The 26,897-nt window shown below is 32.4% G+C and overlaps 2 protein-coding genes across 3 annotated transcripts in view; one reads left to right on the top strand and one right to left on the bottom strand.

Moving 5' to 3' along the window:
* Nucleotides 1-1,119: 1,119 nt before the first annotated feature.
* LOC111510932 (sesquipedalian-1) lies at nt 1,120-8,019 on the bottom strand. Of its 2 annotated transcripts, XM_023166911.2 has the most exons (5): nt 7,623-8,019; nt 7,382-7,570; nt 6,659-6,799; nt 1,583-1,791; nt 1,120-1,474 (listed from the first exon to the last, which is right to left on the bottom strand). In XM_023166911.2, exons 1-4 carry the CDS (start codon nt 7,825-7,827, stop codon nt 1,610-1,612), a joined length of 717 nt encoding a protein of 238 aa, XP_023022679.1. In that variant the 5' UTR covers nt 7,828-8,019; the 3' UTR covers nt 1,120-1,474; nt 1,583-1,609. The 2 variants fall into 2 exon arrangements, with proteins under 2 accessions (XP_023022679.1, XP_023022677.1); XM_023166909.2 differs by lacking the exon at nt 1,120-1,474 and having other exon boundaries at nt 1,496-1,791.
* A 912-nt stretch (nt 8,020-8,931) lies between these two features.
* The window catches only part of LOC111511721 (bifunctional coenzyme A synthase), a 28,851-nt gene continuing 10,885 nt past the window's right edge, over nt 8,932-26,897 (top strand). The window contains exons 1-6 of the mRNA XM_074184017.1: nt 8,932-9,257; nt 9,358-9,702; nt 11,340-11,571; nt 11,656-11,847; nt 15,929-16,137; nt 26,123-26,266. Of these exons, the coding sequence (XP_074040118.1) occupies nt 9,060-9,257; nt 9,358-9,702; nt 11,340-11,571; nt 11,656-11,847; nt 15,929-16,137; nt 26,123-26,266 (1,320 nt within the window). The 5' untranslated portion in view covers nt 8,932-9,059. The remainder of the gene's footprint in view (nt 9,258-9,357; nt 9,703-11,339; nt 11,572-11,655; nt 11,848-15,928; nt 16,138-26,122; nt 26,267-26,897) is intronic.

Below are 26,897 nucleotides of genomic sequence, written 5' to 3'. Positions count from 1 at the left end.
ATATTCAAAGTTGTAAATCTACATAAAAATAATGATAATGTCCAAAAATGTTCCATTACGAAACAATGAAGTGAAGATTTTGAAAAAAAAAATTAAATTATTCAACATTTTCGAAACGGTTTGAGATATTTAAATGATATTTGATAAGCAGGAACAGTTAATGAGAGTTTATAATTTTTAGTGAAAAATAATTTTCAACTTCAATAGTGACATGGATAGAGGAATTGACTTCGATGTATTTGAAGAAAATAATAATACCTACGCCTCAAACAAAATTCATGGTTGAACTCTTCGTTCAATTTGGGGTAAAAAAGTTCCCATATTGTTCTACAATACATCGTTTTTTAACTAATCAAGTCAGAGACATGGTTGAAAAATTATTTTTTGCCAATTTGAATTGAAGTAACGAAGATATCGCTGAAGTGTAAGAAGCCTCCAAGTATCACCTAATTCCAAACTAAATTTTGGTTCCATAGTATTCTTCAACTCAAAGATATCAGCATTATTAAAGGTTATGATTACCGAAGAAAAAAAATGAAATTAATTCATATTTCGAAAACGGTAACAGATAGGTATAGGGAAATATCAAATAAGTTGACTGGTAATTGTTGTAGATTTTGCTCTTTATTTGCGTGAATTCGCAATCGCAATATATCATTAAAAAAAAATATGCAAAAACATTTTTGCAAATAAAAGGCACTGAAATAAGGTCAATTTTAAGCACTGAATTTGAGATAGATGAAGAAAAAAATGGATTTCAAAACATTAAATTATATGATAATTAGAATTTGAAACCTCTGGGGTGAAATCAATCTACTCATTGAAAACAAGTTAGCACCAACATCTCCTGATGAAGCTGAGTTGATAACAAAACGTGAGACAATATTTTGTTCTGGTGAGAAAAAAGTATTTTCAACAGAATAAATATCATGTATGTGAATTGGTGAAAAATTTCGATTCTTGAATTTTTATTTGAAAACTGAGGAAACTTGGTGTTTTGTTTTTCATTAAATCAAGTTGTTTGATATTTCCCTAGATGATGTCATAGTCACACCATGTTGAATTTGGAGAACATGGCTCTTACTTCGTTATTTTGAGAAGAAATGTTCAGTTATATAATTGAATAAAAAATTATATTATATCAACAGGTCTGAAATGTAATAACGATATAAAACTAAAAAACTATGAACCGGCTATTATTACAAAATTTACTCATATTCATTTTGTCTCAAATCTACTCAAAACCCAAACAACTAGTACATTACAGGTTATGTTAATAATCAGATTAATACACATAGTATAGTATACATGAATGGAAGTTAATTTTAGGTAAGAGAACCAAAAGGTCTGTAATTCTTGGATTTTTGCTGTCTTCTCTGCCAAAAGGGTATTTTTTGAGATATCTTGCAATTGAGAGTATTGAAAGTGAAGATTTTAGTCATCTTCTGATTGTTTAGGTAATGGGGAACATCGACTGAAAATAAAAAATGTTAACTCAGGTTTATCACATAAATAATGAAATAACATATATTCAATCAAAGGTCCTATCAAAAAATTATTTACAAAATAAATATTATTTTACATCATCGGTAATTTATCAGTGCTTATCTCAAAAAGAAATGAGATTTTCTACAGTTTCTGATTTCTCCTTCCGTTCGTGCTTCCAATAATTGAAGTCCTTCAAAATTGGTCTTCCATAGGAATTGTGAAGTTCTCGGAAACTTATACTTATTTTAGGAGTTGCTGCAACTGCTAAGTTATTCTCTGAATACCTGGTCTCATCCAAGCGACCTGAAATTGATTTTTTTTAAGTCAAAGTTACAAACACATTTGAAGGAAAAAACCAAAATACTGTTTACATGAAAGGTCACAACAATATAGGCGAGGAAATCGACCGCTCAGAGTGGTATAATTTATTTACAAATATAGCTGACATAAAATCAATAACTGATCTGAAAAATGAGAGGTTAGCATGTTTCATTTTTCTAGTGAGACATCTAGGATTTTTGAAACAACTTTCAACATTATCTTTCAGATAAAAAAATACGCCCCATAACAGGGAGGTGTAAGAATGTCTGCTGGATAATGTCTCACCGTGAAGGTGAAAGTCCTTCTAAATAAATAAGCCTCATACTAAAGTGTGTGTATTCCTATGTGTATAGAAAGATATCTCAAGGTAACGCGGAGTTCTGCAGTGATTACCTTCTTTCCCTAGCTACTCGTGTGTTTATGGACCATGAAGTAACTGACCCTTAGTCTACAGAGGAGATGGATGTAACACCGTATCAAGAGCAAGAGCTTCTCAGTTTTCCAATTGTTGATCCTGTTAACTAGAAAGTCAGTTGGTTCAACCTGGAAGTGACTTACTGCCTCCACAAAAACAGGATATTATATGAGTCTGCCTTGTACCAAATTCTTCAGTAGCGAAAGTGAGCAGATTAGCCAATGCTTATGCCTAACAGATGATTCATTCAAACCAGAGATGAATAAACCCTCCATAGCATGCACTTATGTGGAAAAGTTGCTGCACCTTGAACGTCCGATGTCTGAATATCAACCAAAAAACTGGAATTCTTAGTATGCCAGCTTAGCTAACATATATGGTATTCCAAAATATGGTCCACAGATACAATTCTATAGCTGCACATTCTGGTCTGGATAGCTATTGGTTACCAGAAAGTAGGAAAGCCTTTCCTGGCTGCTACCTGGCTACCTACCTGCTCTCAATTGTTACATATGTTGAATTTTTGGGTTCCTAGACGGTCATCTAGGAATAGTGCCACCTTTTATGTCAGTACTCCGCGAACAAATATAATGAAAAAGTTCCCAATTTATACAATGTGCGATACCTCTGATTCTCAATTAGATATAGAAATAAAATACTTTGTCTAATTTCCACTTACTTAATGTGTTAATATTAATAGGACCAAGGTTTTGGTTTTTACACCATTCTCAAGTGTTCTAGCACTACTGACCTAAATAGAAATATCGGAGTATATATATTCGAGAGTAGAGAATAAGAAATATACCTACATTCATTAATACCAACTACATAAACTTCAAACTGTGATTGTGTTGTCATCTTTATAAATTAAAAAGTGGAGACCTACACAAATCTGTTTGTTTGTTAAGGGGTTTATATTTTGAGTTTTTAATTGATTTATTAATTTCCATAGCTTCCAACAAATTCATTTTCCTTCCTTTACTACATGTATGTAAGAGATTTTGAGGTTTTCCTTACTCATATTGTGGTTTGTTTCTTGTAGATGTTCGTACATAGAAGATTTTTTGTCTACACCGATGTGTTCACGGAGTCTTACTTCGAAATTTCTGTTGGTCTGGCCTGTATATACTGCAGATAATTCACTACATTCTATTCTATATATGCCAGATTTCTTCATTCTGTTACGTCTAGGTTTTGCATTAAATATGATTTTGCCCAAATTATTATTACTTATGAAAGATGTTATTATGTTATGTTGAATTTGGAAAAGTAATTTTGAATATTTACTGAAAGTTTACCTAAGTAATGCTGCTATATCTATATGTATTCTGTTCTGTGACACAATGAAGAAATCTGGCATATATAAAATAGAATGTAGTAAATGCTCTGCAGTATAAACAGGCCAGACCGGCAGAAATTTTGAAGTAAGACTCCGTGAACACATCGGTGTAGATAAAAAATCTTCTATGTACGAACATCTACAAGAAACAAACCACAAAATAAATAATGAAAACCTACATGTAGTAAAGGAAGGAAAATGAATTTGTTGGAAGCCATGGAAATCAATAAATCAATTAAAAACTCATAAAACGAGCAAACAGATTTGTGTAGGTATCCACTTTTGATGGTGATAAAGATGACAACGCAATTAATCACAGTTTGAACTTTATGTAGTTGGTATTAATGAATGTAGGTATATTTCTTATTACCTACTCTCGGATATATATACTCCGATATTTCTATTTAGGTCAGTAGTACTAGAACACTTGAGAATGGTGTAAAAACCGAAACCTTGGTCGTATCAATATCAATACATTAAGTAAGTGGAAATTAGACAAAGTAATTTATTCCTATATCCAATTGAAGATGAATTTCCACAAAATAAATAAGTCATCAATATCACAAACCTCTAATTCTGTTAGTCGTGTCCAAGATTTATTTAACTGCCAGATTATACAAATCAAAAGACATTTCTTAGCTGACAGTTCTGTTTTTATATTTTTTTTGTATAGATTCACAAGTTATATTATGAAAGTACATTCTGTAGTTGGGATCATCTTGTATAGTGTATGAAATAAATAAATAAATTAGTATACTTCAGCCATGGGAGGTATTCTCCCTGAAATGTGTTACAGAATACCTACTTCACAAGCCACTGTGTTGTTCACCTTCCTGACGAAGGTAGGTGAACAACACATGTAAAAAAAAAGGTGAACAACAAAGAAAATTATCAAGTCCATAGAAAATAGAATGAATCATCTTTCAAAGTATCCATTTTTCTTTGAAACCCAGTATGATTTTCAAGATAAAATCTTTGTTGACAGTTACAAACTCCATAATAAATGGATTGAAACTATTTCTGTCATTATTTGACTGAAACGAATACTTTTTATTCTTGCAATCCTCAAGATAAATAAGATAAATACAGTCAATGACTATGTTTATATAAACAAGTTTATTCTCTTTGGGAGACTTTTTATTATTGCATTAATGAGGTACATGCACAGGAATTCAGTTGGGCGGTCCTGGTTCCACTTGCTACAGAACTCAATTACATCGCTCACACTACTGATCCGCCCCTCCAGTCGTACAGGGACATGAATAAGAGTCCAAAACCTTGCTTGAAAGTAGGAAGGTTGAGACCAGTGATGAAAGCTCGGAAGTAGTCAGATTGAGACCCCGGTGTCAAGTCACAAAACCCTTAAAGCGTGGAGTAGGTAGATAAAAACATCTTTATAGCCATGCATTCCGGTTCTCGATAATGGTTTCGAAGCTGAAACGTTGAACAACTGAAAACCTAATTTAATCGCCTACACTAAGGGGTATAACTATTTTGCAGGTCTGCAGGTCAGCAAATTGTTCTCAGTAGACATTGCTTTCGTAATCTTGTAGGAGGACAGAAATTTTCTGCAGGTCGGGTCTGCCAGACATGAATTTCGCCCAGGTTTATCATTTTCGACAAAAAAAAAATCAACCCCCACCCTTTGGGGGGTTGGAAGTTTTTTGTCAAAAATTAATAATCCAGTCGAGATCCATAACTGGCAGGCAGACCCGACCTGCAAAAATTTCCACCGACCTGCAAGGTTTATTTTCAATTTAATGAGGAATGTGTAATTTTTCCATACTCAAAGGGTTGGAGTTGAAATCTACTGAGAACAATTTGCTGACCTGCCGACCTGCAAAATAGATATATCTTACATTAAGGAGTATTGCCAAACTGCGTCACCCTCAAAACATAATACACAATCCCTCAAATGCACTGTTGTATGAAACTATAAAAGTGAAACCTATTAAGGAGAGACTATCAGAAAACGAAACTATCATTGAGACCCTGCAGACATTATGTAGGAAAAGAGCTGAAGGACAACCAATCAAATACCTAAAAAAAACTATTTGGGAAAACATCAAATCACTCCAATGATTTATTATACTTTTTTCCTTTTTTTCCCACAAATCTAATGTACCTAAATTCTTTTATGTAAGCATATGTAAAAAACAATGTAAATATTTAAAAATTGTATACTGGCTGCAAGACTTCGGTCGATGTCCCTTTGGTTTTCACCAATAAATGACATTTATTATCATCATTATTGGTCTCAGCTTCCTCTCTTTGTCATCCCTATATGACCGGTACTCTTCCCGGAAACTTTAACTATAAACTTCAAACTCAACTTCATGCAGCAACATGCAATTTTTCGTCTGCGCCAGCTCGCAAGCAAGAAATTTATTATAAATTGATGGATGTAGCCCTTACTACATGGTAGGATATCATCATGAAAAATGAGAATTGAAACATCTTGTTTTTATACCACTTGTATTTGTAACCAATGTTACTGCAGTTTGAACGTTTGAAAATGATCTTGTAGGACGAAACTGTAGTAACTTTAGTTACAAATACAAGTGGTATAAAAACATAGGAATCTTTAATTCTCATTTTTCATGAAATTAATTATTGTGACTTGAAATTGAAATTAATTAATAAATGAATCAAACAATGAGTGAAATGTCGATTATATACAAAATACAGAAAATAAAAGAATAGTTAAAATAAAATAATGAAGACGAATGATGACACATTTCATCATAATTGACATTTTTCCCTGTTTATTTCCTTTACAAATTAGCATTCAAAAGTTATTTATTTTTTCTCATTTTTGTCATTATTTTTGTTTCAACTAACTCATTGGTATATTCAGTGTGGTTTTGTTTTAATATTTAAAATTATTTTATTATTTTATTAATTTTAACTTCATTTCTTCTTCCAGAGTTCAAATCTGTTAAAACCTTTTAGAAAATAGAAGTACAAACTGGTAACATTCACCATAAACTTTGTTAGCCACACTGAAATAAAGTTTGAAATATTTTTAATCCTCTTTCTGCATGGATGGAAGCTGTTGAGATAAATGTTAGTCACTGTAGTACAGTAGTACTTACTTGAATTTGAGCATGTAGACCTCAAACTATTTGACCTTTGATGAGGGTTGATCTCGGGTTTGTTGAAAGGGTTGTGCCTCGTCCTTGGAGGTGGAACTGGAGAACTCATTACTTGTGAGGATGGAAGTGGTAAGGGTGTCTCTAGAAGAACATAAAATTTACTATTTCCACTCTCATAACTAATAATGTCATTTTCCATAATTACATATCAGTTCACTAAAAGTACAGATAATTGTCAGATAGGTAAATTAAGTTCCTGATAAGATTTGATGAAATTTATCTCTTTCTGTTGTTTATAAAACCTTACCTGGTTTTTTGAATATTCTAAAATATTTCAGACACATATAAAAAACTGACAAGTTACACAAAAACAAATAGATAAATTTAATGCCAAAATTGATCCATAAAACAGTGAACAATCCAAAAGCAGTACATGAATATTTTTACCATAAAAAAAGTGCAATTATTTTGAAATCACAACTTTGACCTATATATCCCTCTGAAAGGTCTATCGAACTGAGTCTACCTAGTATATTAATCAAATTTCAAGTTAAGAAACAATGAACAATAATTTCTCATCATTAGTTCACTTCATCTCCTGAAAATGCCAACTTGGTTGGTGAAACGCGTCTCGAGAAGTCTGTTTGGGTACAGTGCTTGTTTTGGATTCATTCTATGCCAGGAATTTCAGTTGCACCTTTCAATTTTTTATCAAATGCTCACCTTCTATATCATCTAATTGTCTTTGAAGTTCAGCTACCATTAATTTCATATAGTCATAACCAGCACAAGCCAAAGCTTTCATCCACTGTTCCATAGATTCTTGAGATTCAGCTCCAAGAACATAACTTCTGTTATTTATTCCATGAAATTCAATTTTGAAACTGAATTGTTCATCATCCTCAGCTAATTCTACAAGTAAATATTTCATGAAATCTATTATTATCTACAATATAGGTCTCACCAATGGAACAGCCCTCCAATATGATAACTCCAACTGGTTCCCTGTCGCCTTTTTTATCAAAATAAAAAAGTAAATTGCCTTTCAATAGGAAGTAACGCCTTTGAAAATTTTTATTCACTTCACCTCTTTTATTCAAATACCCCTCTTTATCAACAGGAGTCGCAGACACGGCAAAAGAACACAAATTTTTCTCATTTATTTTCATATTACCTTGTGAAATAAAAGGGCCAAATGACAGAAATTAAAAAATTCTCCAGTTGAATAAGCAATTTCTAGTTCGTTTTATACCACAATACAATCACTCTACCTCTATATTTATTCCATTGCCTTTTTAATATTTTTCATTTCCATTTTTCTAATTTTCTGTGAACGAATGTCATAAATGTCAAAAGTTTTAGCGAGAGAAGCACCGTACCACAGAATAGTAATTACTTAGTATTCTGTGACCGTACAGAAGTATATAAGGAATGTACAATTTCACACAAAAAATGAAACGTAATTCCGGTCTCACTTTTGGCCGATCTATTATAGATAGGATGTAGATAGATACGTTCTATTCTCACACATGTTAGATATTCCAGATTGAGTCAGTCACGTCAAAAATTATTTGTCATCTCTTCTCGGCATAATTTGATCGAGCGGAAAAAACTAATAACTTTATTCAGGACGGACAAATCAGGAATAAACCAGTGCCAATGAAACGCATCTATAATCATAAGGGAGGACCCATAACTGTAACATAATTAATGAAATATTTTGATTTCTATCCGATAGGCTAATAATAAAGCAAACGTGTTCACTCACCATAATATATTTTCATTTCAATATTCACATAAAAATAAAATTTGTTCACAACTCACACAAACTGACACCGTTAATAATTCTAGATTCTAAGAAATTCACAAGAGTAAATAAAAAAAATCGGTGAACTTTCATGCGATAATGCGATTGCATACATAACCCAATATAAGATTTAATGCCACTGCGACCAGTATGACTACAATTCACATTTATCTCTTAATTTAGATCATGTTATTGTTTCTACCAGAACGAGTAAATTGGGGCTTGAGTTCGACATTGGAATTTGTATCTCTGTAATTAATCGTATTATGTATGAATAACCCAAGAATACAGATGTGAGGAATCGTTCGCACGAACTAGTCTTTGTATTAATTCTAGTTTATTTTCATTTTACTCTGATAGCGCTTCTTTTGTATAATTGCGCGACACTTCACACATTTTTAACGTACACCGGAATACTAGACACAAATATATGTGTATTGTAATATTTATATTTCAAATATTTGATTTGTAAAGTAACAAGATTATGGTTTTAGGAACTTTGAACTCTGAACTGAGTTGACTTTTTCCAATATTATTTCCAGTTTAAGATATGTTTTCCCCAAGACCAAGTTGAAACTGAAATATTCAATTAAGATGTTCAAAACTGGATTACTAGTAATCTCCAATCCCAAAAAAATTACTAGTATATTATCTTCTATACAAAAACAAGTCAAAAATACTCTTTATATACAGATTTTATCTGCACTGGGTGATGCACAGGTGGGGTTTCAGCCCAAAGTATTCAAAACCTGCCCTAGATTTAGTAAAACTATATTTGGGATTTATGCAAATGTAAGAAACAATTCATCTATTAATTCCAACTTTGTATAGATATTCTCTATATTACATAATAATATAATTTTCAATATCTGAAAATATTCCGTTCTTTCAGGCAGCCAATCAATGTGACAAATTGGATGTTCGAGTTCTTCTATCTGGTATCAAATACAATATTTCAAAAATTCAAACTCGGAAGCCAATTGATTTGATAATTTTTGATAAGCCATATCCGCAGACTGAAATAGACTCTTTCATTAAAACCAGAATTCAAAATATTACTACCGACTTCCATATTGTGACCCTAGATTCTGACAATTACAATGTTTCGGAGAACGAGGATGGTATGCCAGATGATATTTATAAACATACAGTATTGGGAGGCACTTTTGATCGATTGCATACTGCCCATAAGTTACTATTGAGTGAAGCTGCTCTTAGGTCCAGTGAAAAAGTTACGGTAAGTAGAGTGTGTTCTATTTCTTGTAGTCTTGTCAATGGCGATTTCTTAGAAATGCTCAAGAACATCTCTGATTTTGATGATTTTTCAAAAAGTTTGTTATACTGTTTGAACAAACTTTTTTTTTATATTTAAAATTTGGTTTTACGTGTTTTTGATTTGAAAAACATTATTCATTCATCAAATGATACAACATTTCGGTAGACCTTCCTTCAATTAAATGAAAAATATGATTGAAATTTCATTGAACTTGATATTATGAACATACAATTTCAAACCATTTTTAATAGCCATATGAACACAATAATATGCAAAACAAGAACATTTCCTATTTACTAGAATTTCAATTCTCTTCTCGCCACATATGTCACCATCCAAGTTGGTCTCTTCAGGAGATATTTTTAACCATTAACCTGCTGGATTCCAACCAGTAAAGAGCCATCTGCCTGATTGGAGACGCGATGTTCGCGTCTCCAATCTCCACATGCAACCTTCATAGTCTGGAACATCAAAGAAAGGTTGGAGATTTTTCTCTTCTATTGATACTTTCACGGGAAGTGTTCAAGTGACTTGGCATCACATAATAGGAATCACACGTTAAAAGGTAATACCTCGTTAATCCTTAGCTCGCAAAAGTTTCGACTTCTGAGATATCTTCAGATTACAGATTTTTTCACATTTGATTCCACCACGAGCGGCGCAGATCAGAAATACGCGATAAACTGTGACTGCTCATCGTTTTGAGGTTCAACTCAGTACACCTTGAACTTCACTGTTTAAGAACTCTTTCATTTGGAGAACGGCATATATGTGGAATAAACTTCCTGAGAATGTTTTTTCAAATGGATTTAGTCTCCAGTGATTCAAATCCAATGTGAATCACTACTTTCGCACAGGCACCGCTCTAAGAGCACCTTAAGAATTTTCCTGTAGTGTTTTGTCCTTGAAAAATCTAAGAATACATTTTTTCACATAAAAAGCATAAGTATATGTTATTGAACAAAAGTCATTATATGGGAAAAAAATCAAATTTATCTTCACCATTTTTGGGTATTTTCACCTTCCACAATCTGAAAAAATATAAAAATTGTAATGGAGAACTTTATACAAGTGTAGGAGGGGCACCCTGATAAGTTATCCCATTACAATTTGTATATTTTTTCAGGTGGAGGTGAAAATACCCATAGAAGGTTGATGAGAAGTATGTATTGTTCTAGCAATATACCTAAAATTACTTTTTCTGCTCTGAAAAATTTTTGGTTTTGAATAATATAGTCGTGTCACGAAGTGTTCTGGCGATGTATTGAAGCTATTGGAGCCTCTGGAGACACCCTACATTTTGTTTTATGAGAGAGAGGACATTGGCAGATCAAGATCTTCAGATGATGTAGTGCTGCAGGTTTTTTCAGGTTTTACTGCAGCTGAAAAAGCAAATGGGCCACTGGAATCAATGAAGTCGCCCTGGAACGCCAATTAATTTTTATTTTGTGTTTTTATTTTTATAGTTATTAATTCAATAATTAAAGAATATAGAAAATTAAAGATGTTTTTGATAACTTTCAAGAATTGCCAGTTTTATCTAATGTTTTGTGATCCGGACAAAATCAATGAAAATTCAATATTTAATTTTATTTTAGGTAGGAGTAACTGAAGAAAATATGCTTCAAAGCAAAATCCTTTGGGAGCTGATTGAGGATATAGAAGTTAGAGTTACAAATGTCAGTGATTTCTTGAAGGACATTTGTCCTGAGTTAGAATACAATATAGTTCCAATTTCTGATCCTTTTGGACCAGCCATTGTAGATCCATCTATGGAAATGATAGTAGTTAGTGAAGAAACGATGAAAGGAGGTGAAAAAATAAATTCAAGTGAGTGTGATTTTATTCTAATAACACAGTAGATAGTATTGAAACTATTCAAATACGATATTGATGAAATGAAATATTTATTAGTTAGGCAAGAACGTGGTTTGGCACCTTTGAAAATATTTCCAGTCGAATTAATGGATGAACCAAATCCAAAACCAATTGAAGAACAAAAAATTAGTTCCAGTACAACTCGGATAAGGTTATTGGGGACGCTTTTGAAACCTGTGGAACCAAACTGTAGCATATCAAAGACACCTTACATTATTGGGTTGACAGGTAATCAGAAATAGTTTCTAGTAATACTTGCTGTTTGAAAGCTGTTTGAAATGAAAATATTTGTTTTTAGTAATACCTTTGTAATTTTGATTATTTTATATTAATTGTTATTTAATTATTTCCTTGATTCAAAATTACTACTGCCTTCGGCAATTAGAAATTAATTATATCTTTTATTATGTTTATGTTCACAGATTCATTATCTTGGAAACATTAATTGGTACTAAGTATTTCTGCCATCATTCAGTTAGGAAATTTAAAAAGGCAGAGTTATTTCCAATCCTGTTTTCTAGTGAAATAAAGCCTTTAAAAAATGTAGCTACTGCTCTGAAGGAAATAATTAAAATATAATTGGCGAGAACTCAATCACATTAATTTGGTTTAAATTTGCTTACAATCAAAGTATTGTAATGAAATTTTTATAGTTTTTCTGAAAAGTTGCAACACATTTGATTAAGCGCCTCCTGGAAACCCTCAAATTTCATAAGGCATTCAAACAACAGCTGTTTATTGTGAATTAGCTTATATCTGTTATTTTATTATATTTAGTCATTAGTTATAGTCCCTAATTATAAGCATTCATTGTTTCTTGGGACAATAAACTGAATTGAATTGAATTAAATTGATAACATGGTATATTCTGTGATTCTAATATGGAATATGGAAAATTTTGGCAACGCTGTAGACAGTGCAGACCATTCTGTGCTAACCTGACTGAGTAACGTTGACAGATTTCTTTGAGTTTTTAGAATGTGAATAAAAGTGATGAATTGTGGTTATCAGCGGTACCGAAATGTTTTCATTTTCTTTATAAATCATGAGATAAATAAGGATTGTTTCTTTACACTATTTATACTTTGGATATTTGCTATTGAAACTGCCAGACTTATGTACTGACTGCTTTTTGGCCTTCATACAAATGAATCAAACAAACAAATGAGCTTGTAATAGTTTTCTATTTCACATGCTTCCATCGAATAATTAATTTAGCCGGTTCTTGATTGAAAAGGACAACTTTTTTGTGAATTCGTTTCATGAAAAATATTTCAAGGATGTGATGTGGCGGTAGTCATCTTAGGAGTCAAAATATTGATTCTCATCAATATTAAGTAGTAGCTCTTTGGCTACAGAGTAATCACATTCATTGAAATTTCCACTATGAGATATAAAGAACACTTAGCACACCGAAAATATGGAAGATCCGGAAAAATCAGCAGTCGCCCATCATATTTTGCAACAAAACCATTCCATAGACTTTAGGTCATTAAGATTAGTTGGCCAAGTTAACAACAACAGGCATCTAGATGTCAATGAGAGTGTAAAAATAAGTAAACATAATAATATTATTAATAATGATTGTGGACCAATACCTAATAGTATACTATAGTATACCTTATATCTAAGATATAAATAAGAACAATGTTGTATGTAATTTAGTTTAATCTTTCTCTCGAAGATGATCGCTTGGTGATTGAAACACGTGTCGAGGTGTTAAAAATAACATTTTGGTGTTGGAATTAAAATACAGTAATATTCATTACTACACCAAAGGTCAGAAACAGTGTATCACAAGAAGAGGAATTTTTCAACTTTAATGATGAAAAAGGTTCAGATATATCAACGCACATCAACAAATTGGAATATTTGGCACATGAATTGAAAGCTTTGGATCAGAAAATTGATGAAATGCTCATGTCAAAAGTTATGTCTACTCTACCAACAGAATACCAACATTTTTGTACTGCTTGGGACTCAACACAAACAGACCAGAAAACTTTGATCCAGCTTACAGCCAGATCAATTGCATAAGAAACAAGTCTAAAGTGGTGACATTCAAGTCTGGTTAAAGAAGCTTCAGCAGAAGAAGGAAATACAGTATAATAATAATCATTCCAATTGGAAACCTGAAACTTAAAAAAAGTGTTGTCAGTGTGGAAATGTAGGACATTACGTTATGAACTGCCCGAATAAAATAAGCATGAAATGCAATATCTGTAAAAACAAACCATCAAAAAAAAAGTTGTTTTCGCAAAAACGCAGCCTCACATGAACAAAATAAAGTTTCTTTTTAGACAAACGACACTAAAGAAAGTGAAGACTTTATTATGGAAAATAGGAAGTCAGATAGTTTACTGGTGAAGAAAAATCAATCAATGGAATCTTAAGGCAAAGGTATTATCGAAATAGGATCATGCACATTGAATAATGTCCATTATGTTCCTGATTTGAGTACAAATCTACTGTCTGTTAATGTTATTACCAGTAATAATGGTGAAGTCCTTTTTCGCAATGAAAAGGTATTCATTAAAAAGGACGATAAAATAATATAAGAGGGAGTGAAAAGAAATGTAGGTACTATATAAAATTAATTTTCAGATGAAACCAGAAAATACCTTACTTACCAAGCAATCAGAAATAATGAACTGGCATAGGAAATTAGGACACTTGAGTTTAATGAATATAAAAAAACTAAACAAATGAAATGAACTTAGACAGAGAAGATTCTGAAAATTTTAAGTAAATTTGTGAAATTTGCTTGAAAGATATCGTGCAAAAAGACTCCTCAAAGTAGTACATACAGATTTATGTGGACCAATCAATTACCTGTGATGGAAAATGATACATACCGATATTTTTGGATGATTTCACACATTTGTGCGTGATATACCTTCTCAAACAAAAATGTGAAGTATTTCAATGCATCAAAAACTATGTGAGTGAAGTTGAAGCCTTCAAAAACATGAGACTTTCTAAAATAAGATGCAATAATGGAGGTGAATTCATAAATAATGAGCTTCGTACCTGGTGTAAAAGAAAAGATTATGCCCTCGTTTCTGATTCTAACCTGAAAATAATACTTTGGGGCGAAGTAGTACTCACTTCAGCATACTTATTGAATAGAAGTCTTATTTCTTCCATGGATGTGATACCTGCAGAAAAATGGACAGATCGAAACCAGATTTATCACGTTTGCAAAAATATTTGCAGTTGAAGCTTATTCAAAGGTATTGGGGTGCCTGAAAAAACCAGATAGTCACACCAAATGGCTATTGCCTGTGAGATTCTGAAAAAGAAACAAATCATAATTTGCAGACAAGTTGTATTTTGAAACTAATGACAGTAATGAATTTGAAAATGTCATGACTATGTCAAATAATGATAAACGAGAAAACCATGGCAATGATGACTTTCCAACTGATGATATACAGGGTGATGAAAATGTGAGAGAAAGAATAATTTTCAATAACGAAGAAAAAGACAACGAACATTCGATAACAGATATAGAGGATAATTGAAGCTCAGGAGAACGAAATCAAAAAGAATTACCAGAAGACCTAAAAATATGAAGATTTTGTTATGTCAACATATCAAGAAGCTGGAGAAGGATCATATAAAGAATGATGGATAGCTGCTATACAAGAAGAGAAAAGAAAATCGGATCACTGCATATTGAAGATCAAAACAGGAATGATATTGGCAGAAAATGTAGACGAATTCAATTATCTCTACGATTTAGAAAAATAATTTAAAATCATTATAAATGACTTTGATACTTCATTCTCAGGAATTGAAATTTTGAGAGGAGACAAATTGGACTCTGACAAAAAGAGTGTGTTGAGTCGATTTTAGAAACTTTCAATATGATAGAGGCAAAACTCTCTTCCACACTGATGATATGCTGTGCCCATATATAAAATAACAGTTGAATAGTCAGAAACGTCAATAGTATCGTGACAACGTTAAATGAAATATAGTTTCTCAGTTGATCTTCTTTGCGTTTATAATATAAAAACTATAACCAAACAGTGCTCATCTTTGACAAGGAAACTTAAGAGCGAGGTGAATGGTAGCAAGTCTATAGGGAAACTTACTTTAATGAATTATTTCGTATCCTGTGACATTGATGCAGACACTTTCTAATATGACAAAGAAAAATAGTGAAAAATTTGTACCACTTTTTTTCCTAATTTGGAGGTGGCATTTTCTCCAAAAATTAGTGAGTGTTCTCACCCATTATTCTGATATTTTTTTAGACCCAGTATATGAACTTAACGAAATATGAAATATGTCTATTTTGCAGGTGGTATAGCTAGTGGCAAGTCAGGAGTGGCTTCTCATTTGAAGGAATTGGGTGCATTCATTATTAACTGTGATCAATTAGGTCATGATGTATATAAAACTGGGAAACCTTGCCATCAAGAAATTGTTAAAACCTTTGGAAAGGAAGTTTTGTGTGAAAATGGGGAAATCAACAGGCAAATTTTAGGTGGGATTGTGTTCAAGAATTCGGTAAGGGTGAAAGTTGAAAACATTTAGAGAAAAGTTGAGAAACATAATAATTGTGCAAGGTGTTTCCTAAGCCCTGTGATATTTTTCATTTTTTTTCATACATCAATCTTATACTGTTTTTGCAAAACACACAGCTTTTCAAAAATGAAGCTCTATAGTAACTTTTATTTTTACTTTAATTTTATATAGGAATCTCTAGTATATCTAGCATAACCATTATTTTTAAATACATCAATATCACTAGACTATGGAAAGTTTAATATAAAGTATATATATTTTTAATATTAATATGTTACAAAAAGGATTTGAAGCTTTATAACTCCTATTTATTATATGAGAGCGCTTTCGACAGCTAGATATATATATATATATATATATATATATATGATCATTTTTTGTATGATTTTATTTGCATTTTTCAGTTTCATTAATATTTTATTGTTTTGATGTTTTTATCGCGCTGTATCTAACTTTTGGTTAGAATATAACTATAGATGGTATTCAGTTGACTGCACTATTAGATACAGGTAGTGATATAACTGCAACAAGACAAGATGTTTATGATATGTTTTTCAAATTAATTGAACTAAATAATCATTCAATCCGTCTGAGAGGCATCGGACCAAATAGAATCTCAACAAGAGGATTTTTCGAAAACAATTTACTGGTCAATGGCGAAGAAGTTGTATTGAAAGTTCATGTCATACCCACTGAAACTTCGAATTTCAAAGCTATTGTTGGGAATGACTTATTACTTCAAGCAGATGTATCGTTTCGAGATGGTGAAATTTCAATTTTCAAAAAGGAAAAAGAAAATTTGAATTGAAGGGGTTATATTTTTAGGAGTGATTAATTTTTGGGAAAGAAAGTTTTTGGCTTTCTACTACTCCATCTTGATACAAAAAACAAGGACGAGGGAATCTTCCAAGGAAAGGAAGGAAGTAATCAATTTCAAAATAAGTAACTCTATACATGGATGTGTAGATCATGCAAAGAAGTAACTTTCAGACACAAACTGAAAGAAAGTCCCCCTGAAACAGCTACTTTCATATAAACATTGAATTACACGAAAGAAAAAAATTCTTTCGAAACAAATACTTCTATATGAACACTGAATTATACAGAAGATACTTTTCTCTGTATAACACTGAATTATACAGAAGATACTTTTCTCTGTATAATTTCTGTATAATTCAGTGTTCATATAGAAGTATTTGTTTCGAAAAAAATTTTTTCTTTCGTGTAATTCAATGTTTATATGAAAGTAGCTGTTTCAGGAGGACTTTCTTTCAGTTTGTGCCTGAAAGTTAGTTCTTTGCATGATCTACACATCCATGTATAGAGTTACTTCCTTCCTTTCCTTGGAAGATTCCCTCGTCCTAGTTTTTTGTATCAAGATGGAGTAGTAGAAAGCCAAAGACTTTCTTTCCCAAAAAAAAAGAGAAAAAGAAAATGTTCTATTGCATATGACCGTGGATGAAGAGAAAGCTGTTGAGGTAATTGATGTCAGCCACATAAAAAATGAAAAGTGTAGAAAACAAGTGAAGGAAATGCTAGAAGACTATAGTCCGGAGAAGAAGATGATTACGGATATCAAAATGAAGATCATAATGAAGAGTGAGGAGCCAGTATACCAGAGTCCTAGAAAAAAAATCTGTTTTGAAATTTGATTTTCCGTTAATCAACTGCTGTCGCCCCCATACGAACGACAACTCTCAGAAGTTGAGAAACTTGTGCGAGCTAAGGACTAATGAGGTCTTACCTTTTAACGTGTGATTCTTAACACGGTTGTCAATACCTGAAAAAGGAGAAGTGGAGAGACAAATTGAAGATTGGTTAAAGGAAGGAATAATAAGACCTAGTTCATCGGATTTTGCCAGCCCACTTGTACTTGTAAGAAAAAAGGATGGCAGCACTAGAATATGTTGTGATTTTCGAAAATTAAATAAAAATATAATTAAGGACAGATTTCCTCTTCCTTTAATTGAAGATGTATTAGATAGGTTACAGGGTACTAAATATTTCAGCACAATTGATTTAGGGAATGGATTTTTTCATGTAGATATAGAAGAAACCAGTATTAAATACACTGTTTTCGTTACACAGAATGGACATTATGAATTTCTAAAATGTCCTTTTGGATTATGTTATAGTCCAGCGGTATTTCAGAGATTCGTAGCCAGTATTTTCAGAAAGCTTGTTAGTGAAAATATTGCTGTATACTATATGGATGATATAATTATACTGAGTTCAACTGAAGAAGAAGAAGTAGAGAGATTAAGAAGAGTTTTACATGTTGCTAAAGACTATGGATTGGACATTAAAAAGAAGAAATGTCAGCTACGAAGACGCGTGTAGAGTTTTTGGGTTTCATTATTGAAGATAGGAGAGTGCAACCTTCCAGTGAAAATACATTGGCAATAAAGAATTATCCACAGCCAACTACACTCAAACAAATTCAATCTTTTCTGGGTTTCACAGGTTATTTCCGGAAGTTTATCGCATTTTATTCTCTCATTGCTAAACCTTTGAGTGACTTATTGAAGAAGGAACAAAAATTCATTTTTGGATATATTCAAAAAGAAGCATTTGAGAAGTTGAAAAAATTACTTAGTTCTGAACCTGTATTACGTATCTACAGACAAGGCCAGGCAGTTACATACGGATACAAGTAGGTATGGCTATGGAGCTTGCCTTATGCAGAAATTTGATGAAGATAATGTGTTTCACCCAGTATATTACATGAGTAAGAAGACTACCCAAGCTGAAAAGAAATATACCAGCTACGAACTTGAAGTTTTGGCGATAATTCAGGCTGTTAAAAAATTTCGGATATACTTGCTTGGTTTCAAATTCAAAATCGTGATAGTCTGCTCAGCTTTTCATAAAACGATGAATAAAAAAGACTTAACCACAAGAGTTGCTAGATGGGCATTATTATTGGAGGAGTATTCCTATGAGATGGAACATCGGAAAGGAAGTAGAATGTCACATGTCGATGCCTTAAGTCGTAATCCAATTATTATGATAATAACGAATTTGTTAACAGAAGAAGACGGAATAATGGAGGGACTGAAAGTAGCACAGGAAACTGATGATCATATAATCGCTATAAAAAAAAATATTATCTACAGAAGAGTATGAAGATTTTTTCGTAAAAAATGGTATTCTTCATAAATATGAAAATGGAAAAAAGCTGATTGTAGCACCGAAATCTATGCAGATTGAATTGATTAGAAAGTCGCATTAAATTGGACATTTCACAATATCGAAGACAGAAGAAGTTGTGAAAGGAGAATATTTTATACCGAACCTAAAGAGTAAGATTCAAAATTGTATAAGAAATTGTGTACCATGCATATTGGGTAACAGAAAAGAAGGAAAAAAGGAAGGCATGTTACATCCATTATCTAAACAAGAAGGGCTCTTACATACTTATCACACAGATCATTTAGGACCAATGCCTTCAACTAATGAAAATTACCAATATATTTTAGTAGTTGTTGATGAGTTTTCCAAATTCACTTGGCTATATGTATGTAAATCTGTAACAGCGAAAGAAACAGAAACAGAAAGAAACAGAAGTAAATATTTGGTAATCCATCAAGGATCATAACAGATCGAAGAACAGCATTTACAGCAAAAGAATTTGAAGATTATTGTGCAGAGGAATGTATTCAGAATTTGTTGATTACTACTGGAGTCCCAAGAGGTAACGGCCAGGTAGAAAAAGTGAATCGCACAATAATTTCTGTGCTTACCAAACTCAGTATAGAAGATCCGAGAAAGTGGTACAAATTCGTGAATCAGGTGCAAAGAGCATTGAATTCAACTATACAGAGAAGTATTGGCGTAACCCCTTTTGAAGTCTTAATGGGCGTTAGAATGAAAAGTAAGGAAGATGTTATGATTAAAGAACTATTGGAAAAGGCAGTGATAGAAGAGTTCAATGAAAAAGGGAAGATATCAGAACAGAATGTAAAAGACAAATCCTCAAAGTTCAAGAAGATAATCAAAGAACTTATAATTTGAGAAGAAAAACTCCAAGAATTTATAAAAAAGGAGAATTGGTGGCTATAAAGAGGACACAATTCGGAGGTGGACCCAAATTATGTAAACAATTTTTAGGACCCTATGAAATTGTTAAAGCAAAATCTAATGAAAGGTATGACGTAATGAAGGTAGGTCATTATGAGGGACCATTGCGTACTTCTACATGTGCGGAATTTATGAAGCCATGGATTCAATGTCGGATGGCCGAATGTATATAGGTATTATCATTTTTTGTATGATTTTATTTATAGTTTTCAGTTTCATTAATATTTCATTGTTTTGATGTTTTAATCGTGCTGTATCTAACTTTTGGTTAGAATGATTTGGATATTTTCGGAAACCATGGAGAAGTCGTAACAGAACAGGGAAAGAGGGTGAAAAACGAATATATAATGACGGGGCAAGAATTTGTGATATATTAAGACAATTAGACGATATTCACGAATAACCATTAATAAGACGGTGCAATATTCAAGTCGAGCCGCGACCTGATTGCACAAAGACGCACACATTTCATCGCAAGCGAATATTGACGTTCAAGTTGGATGATGAAATACATCACTTCTCGATTACGAGGAGTTTTTATTCGTAAACCCTAGACAACGAAAAACAAGCCTACATGTTACAAAAAGGATTTGAAGCTTTATATCTTCTATTAATTATCTGCGAGCGCTTTCGACAATTGGTAGTACTGTCATCTTCTTGGCACTCCTCAAACTGAACTGGTCATCCTGTTGTCTTTCTCTTTATACGGTCAGAGCGTCTTAACTAAGGTATTTCAGGTACTTTAGGTAAATTTGCCTGTATTTGTACTGCATCAGGTACTCTTCTTTGTGTTAGATCTTCTCTAGGAATGTGTATGGTTTTGTTTAATATATTGAATGTGAGGTCTTGTTGTGTCTTGATTTGTACTTGTTCCTCGATGAGTGATTTATGACTGTTAAATTTATGGATGTTCAAGTTTTCCCAAATGTCCATGCGGTTTCCCTTGTTGACTTGTTTTATGAGTTTTATGTTCTCTGGTGGGGGAAAATTATGTTTGTTTTGTATGGCGTGTGTTGCGAGGTTTGATTTATATACTATTGGATTTATGTATGCCTTTTTGTGCTCATTGTACCTTTGGATCAGTTTTTTCTTGGTTTGGCCGATATAGAATTTGTTGCAGTCCGAGCATTGTATACTGTATATCTCGTTTTGGTCTTTGTCTTCTTTTTTTTTCATAGTTGTTTATTTTTTGTGTTATCTTCGTGTTCGGCTTGTATGTGATGTTCAGTGGTTTGAAGATGTTTGTTAGTTTTTTGGTTTGGTGTCCTACGTATGTAAATGCTGTCCATCGTTTTGTTGTTTTGTCTGTTGGGGTTGCTTGATCCTTGTTCTGTATTTTTTGTTTGATTCTGTTTTCTAATTTATCTATTGTCTTTTGGGTGTATCCGTTTTCGTTCGCAATTTGGTATATGACTTTCCGTTCTTTGTTTCGGGCTTCATTGCTGAGTGGTATCCTTAACATTCTATATATGAATGCGTTATAGGCAGCCATTTTGTGTGATGGTGGATGGTTTGAACTTGCGGGTATGGTGGAGCTTGTTTGTGTAGGTTTCCTGTATATTGCCATTTAAAATTGTGTTTTGTTGTGGTTATATCCTATATCCGAAATATACCTGCAAACCATAGATGAGAAAATCTTAACAATAATGAAAACACATGATGAAAAAGGAGAATGGTTCAGATACGTTGACGATGGACTGTACATATCACAAAACAATGGAATAAGAATAGAACGAATTAAAAAAGAAATTAACGAAATAAATCAAAAATGATGTTTCAGCATTGAGGAAGAACACAACTCAAAACTTAACTACCTGAACATAACCATAGGATATAACCACAACAAAACACAATTTCAAATGGCAATATACAGGAAACCTACACAAACAAGCTACACAAGACCTCACATTCAATATATTAAACAAAACCACACACATTCCCAGAGAAGATCTAACACAAAGAAGAGTACCTGATGCAGTACAAATACAGGCAAATTTACCTAAAGTACCTGAAGTACCTGAGTTAAGACTCTGACCGTATAAAGAGGCAGACGACAGGATGACAAGTTCAGTTTGAGGAGTGCCAAGAAGATGACACTACTACCAACTGTCGAAAGCGCTCGCAGATAATTAATAGAAGATATAAAGCTTCAAATCCTTTTTGTAAAATTTAATATTGAAATATATATATATATATATATATATATATATATATATATATATATATATATATATATATATATATATATATATATATATATATATTATAAGATGATGATGATGTTGTTATTTGATTTTAAATTTGATTTGGGTTTTGAAAAATCGAAAAATTTTTAATTTTTATTATTATAATTATTTTTGATGAAAATTTTAATCGGCTAGACTCTTATGTTGAGTTTAAGTCCTATACCACAGTATATAGAGATTTTTCTCAACCTCTCAGGTGGATTCAGGCACAAACACAACAATTACTTACCAAACTTTGATTTTTCTAGTAGATTTCACCTGTGAAAAAAATTTGGAAAAAGACACAATTGATCTTAGAAAATATATAACAGTTTTAATTATAAGAGTAAAAATATGTGGAATTCAAAAAAAATATATAAATTGTATCAATTGCCAAAAGAGAAAATTCCTTAAATCTAAGAATGTCCTAAATCAAAAACGAACTATTCAAAGTGAATACACCGAACAAATTTGGTAAATGCCAGTTTATAATTGCAGATCACTGTAATTCGGCAGACTTAAATATTTGGTTCAAACTTCTATTTATATGGTCGTTTTGATTTCTTGGGTATTTTCATTAATGTATTCACATATTATTTAGAAATGGTATAGGTAAATACTTTACTTTCCTCCAATGCTGCTGTGTGTGTGGTGTGATATTTCTAAGCTGGAACTCATGGATATCTTACTAGACTTGGCTGGACAGGTAGGTTTTTTTTACTGAATGTATTATTACAAATCAGTATTGACTACTATTCTGTTTACTTCTTAATTTATATACTATATATTTCAAATTTTAAGGAGGGAAAAATTTAGCGTGGCGTCTCTTTCATTGCCTCAAGAAGAAATCCCGTTGTTGATAAAAAAATTGAAAATCTACCTCGTTCCCCTAGTTACCATCTATCAATTTTCACATATACAAATTTTCAACTTCTTTATCAGGAAAATTATTTATTCTACTAATTTAACATTGGCTCTTAAATTTAGATACATTTTAATTTTATAGTTTCGTACAAAAATAGTTAACCTCACTTTTATATAAATATAAATATTTTCCAAAAGCATCGCTTGATGTCAGTTTCTAAGGAAGTGATTTACAACAATAAATTTTGAATTTTACATCATTCCTAAATAATAACAATCATTTTATTATGGCTTTTTCGTTTTTTCATCACACATGTTAATTTAATTTTATCTGACATCAGTTTTTCGTATTTCGATGCATTTTGATGTGAGAAACTTAATATTTGAATTTCCCACTCTTATTTGCTTGTTTCCGGTCGAAGCTGTGGGTTTCTATATATGTACAGGGTGTCCTTGCTGTATTTCTGTATCTGAATTCCTTCGTGATGTTTTTTAGTCGGTAGCCAAGCGGTTCGGCGTGGATGCTTTGTTCACTCACCCGAATTGACTGCCGTGTTGGTCGGTGGTTCAAGCCCTAGTCTGAACTATCGATCTTCACGTGCTACCGTCCAACCCGTGTTAGGAATCACACGTTAAAAGGTAAGACCTCGTTAATCCTTAGCTCGCACAAGTTTCGACTTCTGAGGGTTGTCGTTCGTAGGGGTGCGACAGCTGGTTAACGGAAAAACAGATTTTAAACAGATTTTAAACGTATTCAACTACATTTAAATGTGTCAAAAGTTTCGTCCGTTTTTACGAGTCTACTTTAAATCAGTTTGAATCAGTGCACTTTTGCCAATGTAACACATGTCGATTAGTCGATTGATTCCGTCATCATAAAAATTAGATGCTCGAAAGCCGTTTTTGGCTGGTCCTGATTGGCAAAAGTTACCGAAGATGTTAGTCGGTTGGTGAGAGGTCTGGTGAGTATGGTAGGTGAGGCAGAACTTTGACGTTCAGTTCGTTTAATTTTAGGACGGTGTTTTATTTGTAGTAAATTTTTCCAAATTGACTTGACCTAAACCTTTGTAAGTTCCACAGGATTAAATGAATTATTGATTGATTGGTGATTGGTGAAACGTGCGGACGGGCGTTGTCATGGAACAGGATCGGATCTCGTCTGTTGACCAGTGCTGGCTGCTGCTGTCGCAATTTTCGGTACATTTCTTCGATTTCCCCACAATAGGACTCTGCTGTGATGGTTTGGCCCGGTTGCAGAAAGTTATAGTGAATCGCACCAGCCGCTCATCACCATACATTAATCCTTTTTTTTTTTTGGTGGGTTTTTGCCTATGGGAAATGCCTGGATGGCTCATTGGTGTTCGACCACTGTCCTTCTACCATTCCACGCACTGCTTGTGATGGGTTAGTCTCCACCAGGAGCCTCAAATCCTCGTCCTGGATTACTGTAGATCGAATATGCGTGATTGATGGAAAAAAATTAAGAGCATCAATATATAGAGTACAAAATTCCCCACGATCAGTATATGAATGAATGAATTTATTTGAATAGGAAGAAAATCCTAATATACAAACATTACATTAATACATTGGTTTAATAATACATTTACAAGGATAACTTGAATCTTACTCTAAGTCAGACCTATATACTAACAAATATATATACATATATACACATATATCTAATCACTTCAAATCGTTGAATAGTATTCATTTTTATATAATTATTTAATCTGTCCTTAAACATATGTAAACTTTTGCTGCTTCTTATGTCTTGAGGTAATTCATTAAATTTATTTAAGCTTTTATAAAATAATATTTTCATTGAACTTGTTAGATTGCATTTTGGCAAATGAAAATCATTGATTTGTCTTGTATTATAATTATGTGTGCTACTTCGAAATGTAATAAATTCACTCAAATATGATGGTAGCATATTATTAACAGTTTTGAAAATAAATATTATTGCTGCTTTATACAATATAGTGATTTTGGCAGCAGACAAGTGAGTGTAGATTCTTGTGAAAAAATAAAGTTTCTTTGTTATTTTTTTTGTTACATATGTGTGATGTGCATTTAAAGATAAGCCGTTGTCCAATATTAAACCCACGTACTTGAACTCTATTACAAGTTCAATTTTATTGTCGTTGATTTTCAATAGGCAGGAGTTTATATTGAGTTGTTTGTATTTGTATGATGTAGTTGGAATCATTGCTTTGATTTTGTATATATTTAATTTCAATTTATTGACGATCAAGTACTCATTAATTTTTTCTAAAGGAGAATTCATTTTAGTTACAGCTACATCTAGGCTTTTATGAGATATAGACAGCAGTGTATATCATGACACAGTACAAGAAATATGGAGCTACAAAAATACATGACATTAAAACGGACAAAACTTTTGAAGCAACCTAATACCAGATCTACAAAACTCTTCGTGATTGGTGTTTCACCGACAGCCTTGCATGTTTTGGATTTATTCTACGCCAGAGGTTCCAGTTCTACCTTTCATTTATTTTATGCTATTTCAATAAAAAATTTGAAAACTGAGGTACTTACTTCTATCTTGAAAGTATCTGTTCAACGTTTTATTTTTTCCAGAGAGTCACTTTTTGTACATCACTCATAGTTTAGTTTTTGTAGATATTTACCTTTTAATAATCACTCTATGCGATATTTCATGGGAAACACCTTGTATAACAAAAAACTCAAATGTTCACATCTTCCGAATATTTCATGATTTATTTGTATTTATGAAATAATGATTTATATATCATTTGTCTTTTATTTCCTAGGAACAAATGAATAAACTGAATTCCATAGTTTGGCCTGCTATTGCAGAACAAGTGAAAAACATCATCAAAAACACCTCAGCAAAAGTATTCGTCATTGAAGCAGCAGTACTGTTATCAGCGAACTGGGAAAAATATTGCCATGAGGTATGTGAGGTTGTACACCTCAATGAATTCAAAGTAATTAGAGAAAATTATTATAAAATGTGAATTTTGTTACATGTTACCGTGGGTTCGATAAATGGTCTACAAAATCAAGATATCTCAGGGATTTGTGATCACTTGATAGAGAACAAATCCTTTGTCAACTGTTACTGAGTGATCGTAGTTGATAATCTATTTAATAGATAGTTTATTAAAATAATCTCCACAGATCATTCACTTGACATGAGACAAGTCTAATGGTATTCATTCAAATAAAATAAACAGTCCCCAAAAACAATAAACAATATACAGTTCAACTTAGGCCACACCAAAATCATTTCAGCAGAAAACACAAAATTACTTGGCACAGAGCCAGACTACAAATTAACGTTCAATAATATCAAACACAAAAGGGTACTGCCATTATACATCACATAACATGATTCGCTTCTAATTAAAAGGGATCGGTACTCCCTATCTGAATTCACTTTGTCGACTGCTTGTCGTTCTCAGAAACAATTCTGTCAAATTTATGGGATCTCCATAGAGTTCACACATTAGAGACTATCGGAACTAAACGAAGTCTAACAGTTTATTAGAAGAAAAGAGAGATGGAACGCGGAAAGGTAAATTT

This window comes from Leptinotarsa decemlineata, unplaced genomic scaffold, assembly GCF_025532065.1.
Source record: "Leptinotarsa decemlineata unplaced genomic scaffold, Ldec_3_MD MMD2_P_RNA_scaffold_2, whole genome shotgun sequence".
NCBI lineage: Eukaryota > Metazoa > Arthropoda > Insecta > Coleoptera > Chrysomelidae > Leptinotarsa > Leptinotarsa decemlineata.
This window is presented reverse-complemented; position numbering and strand designations above follow the sequence as displayed.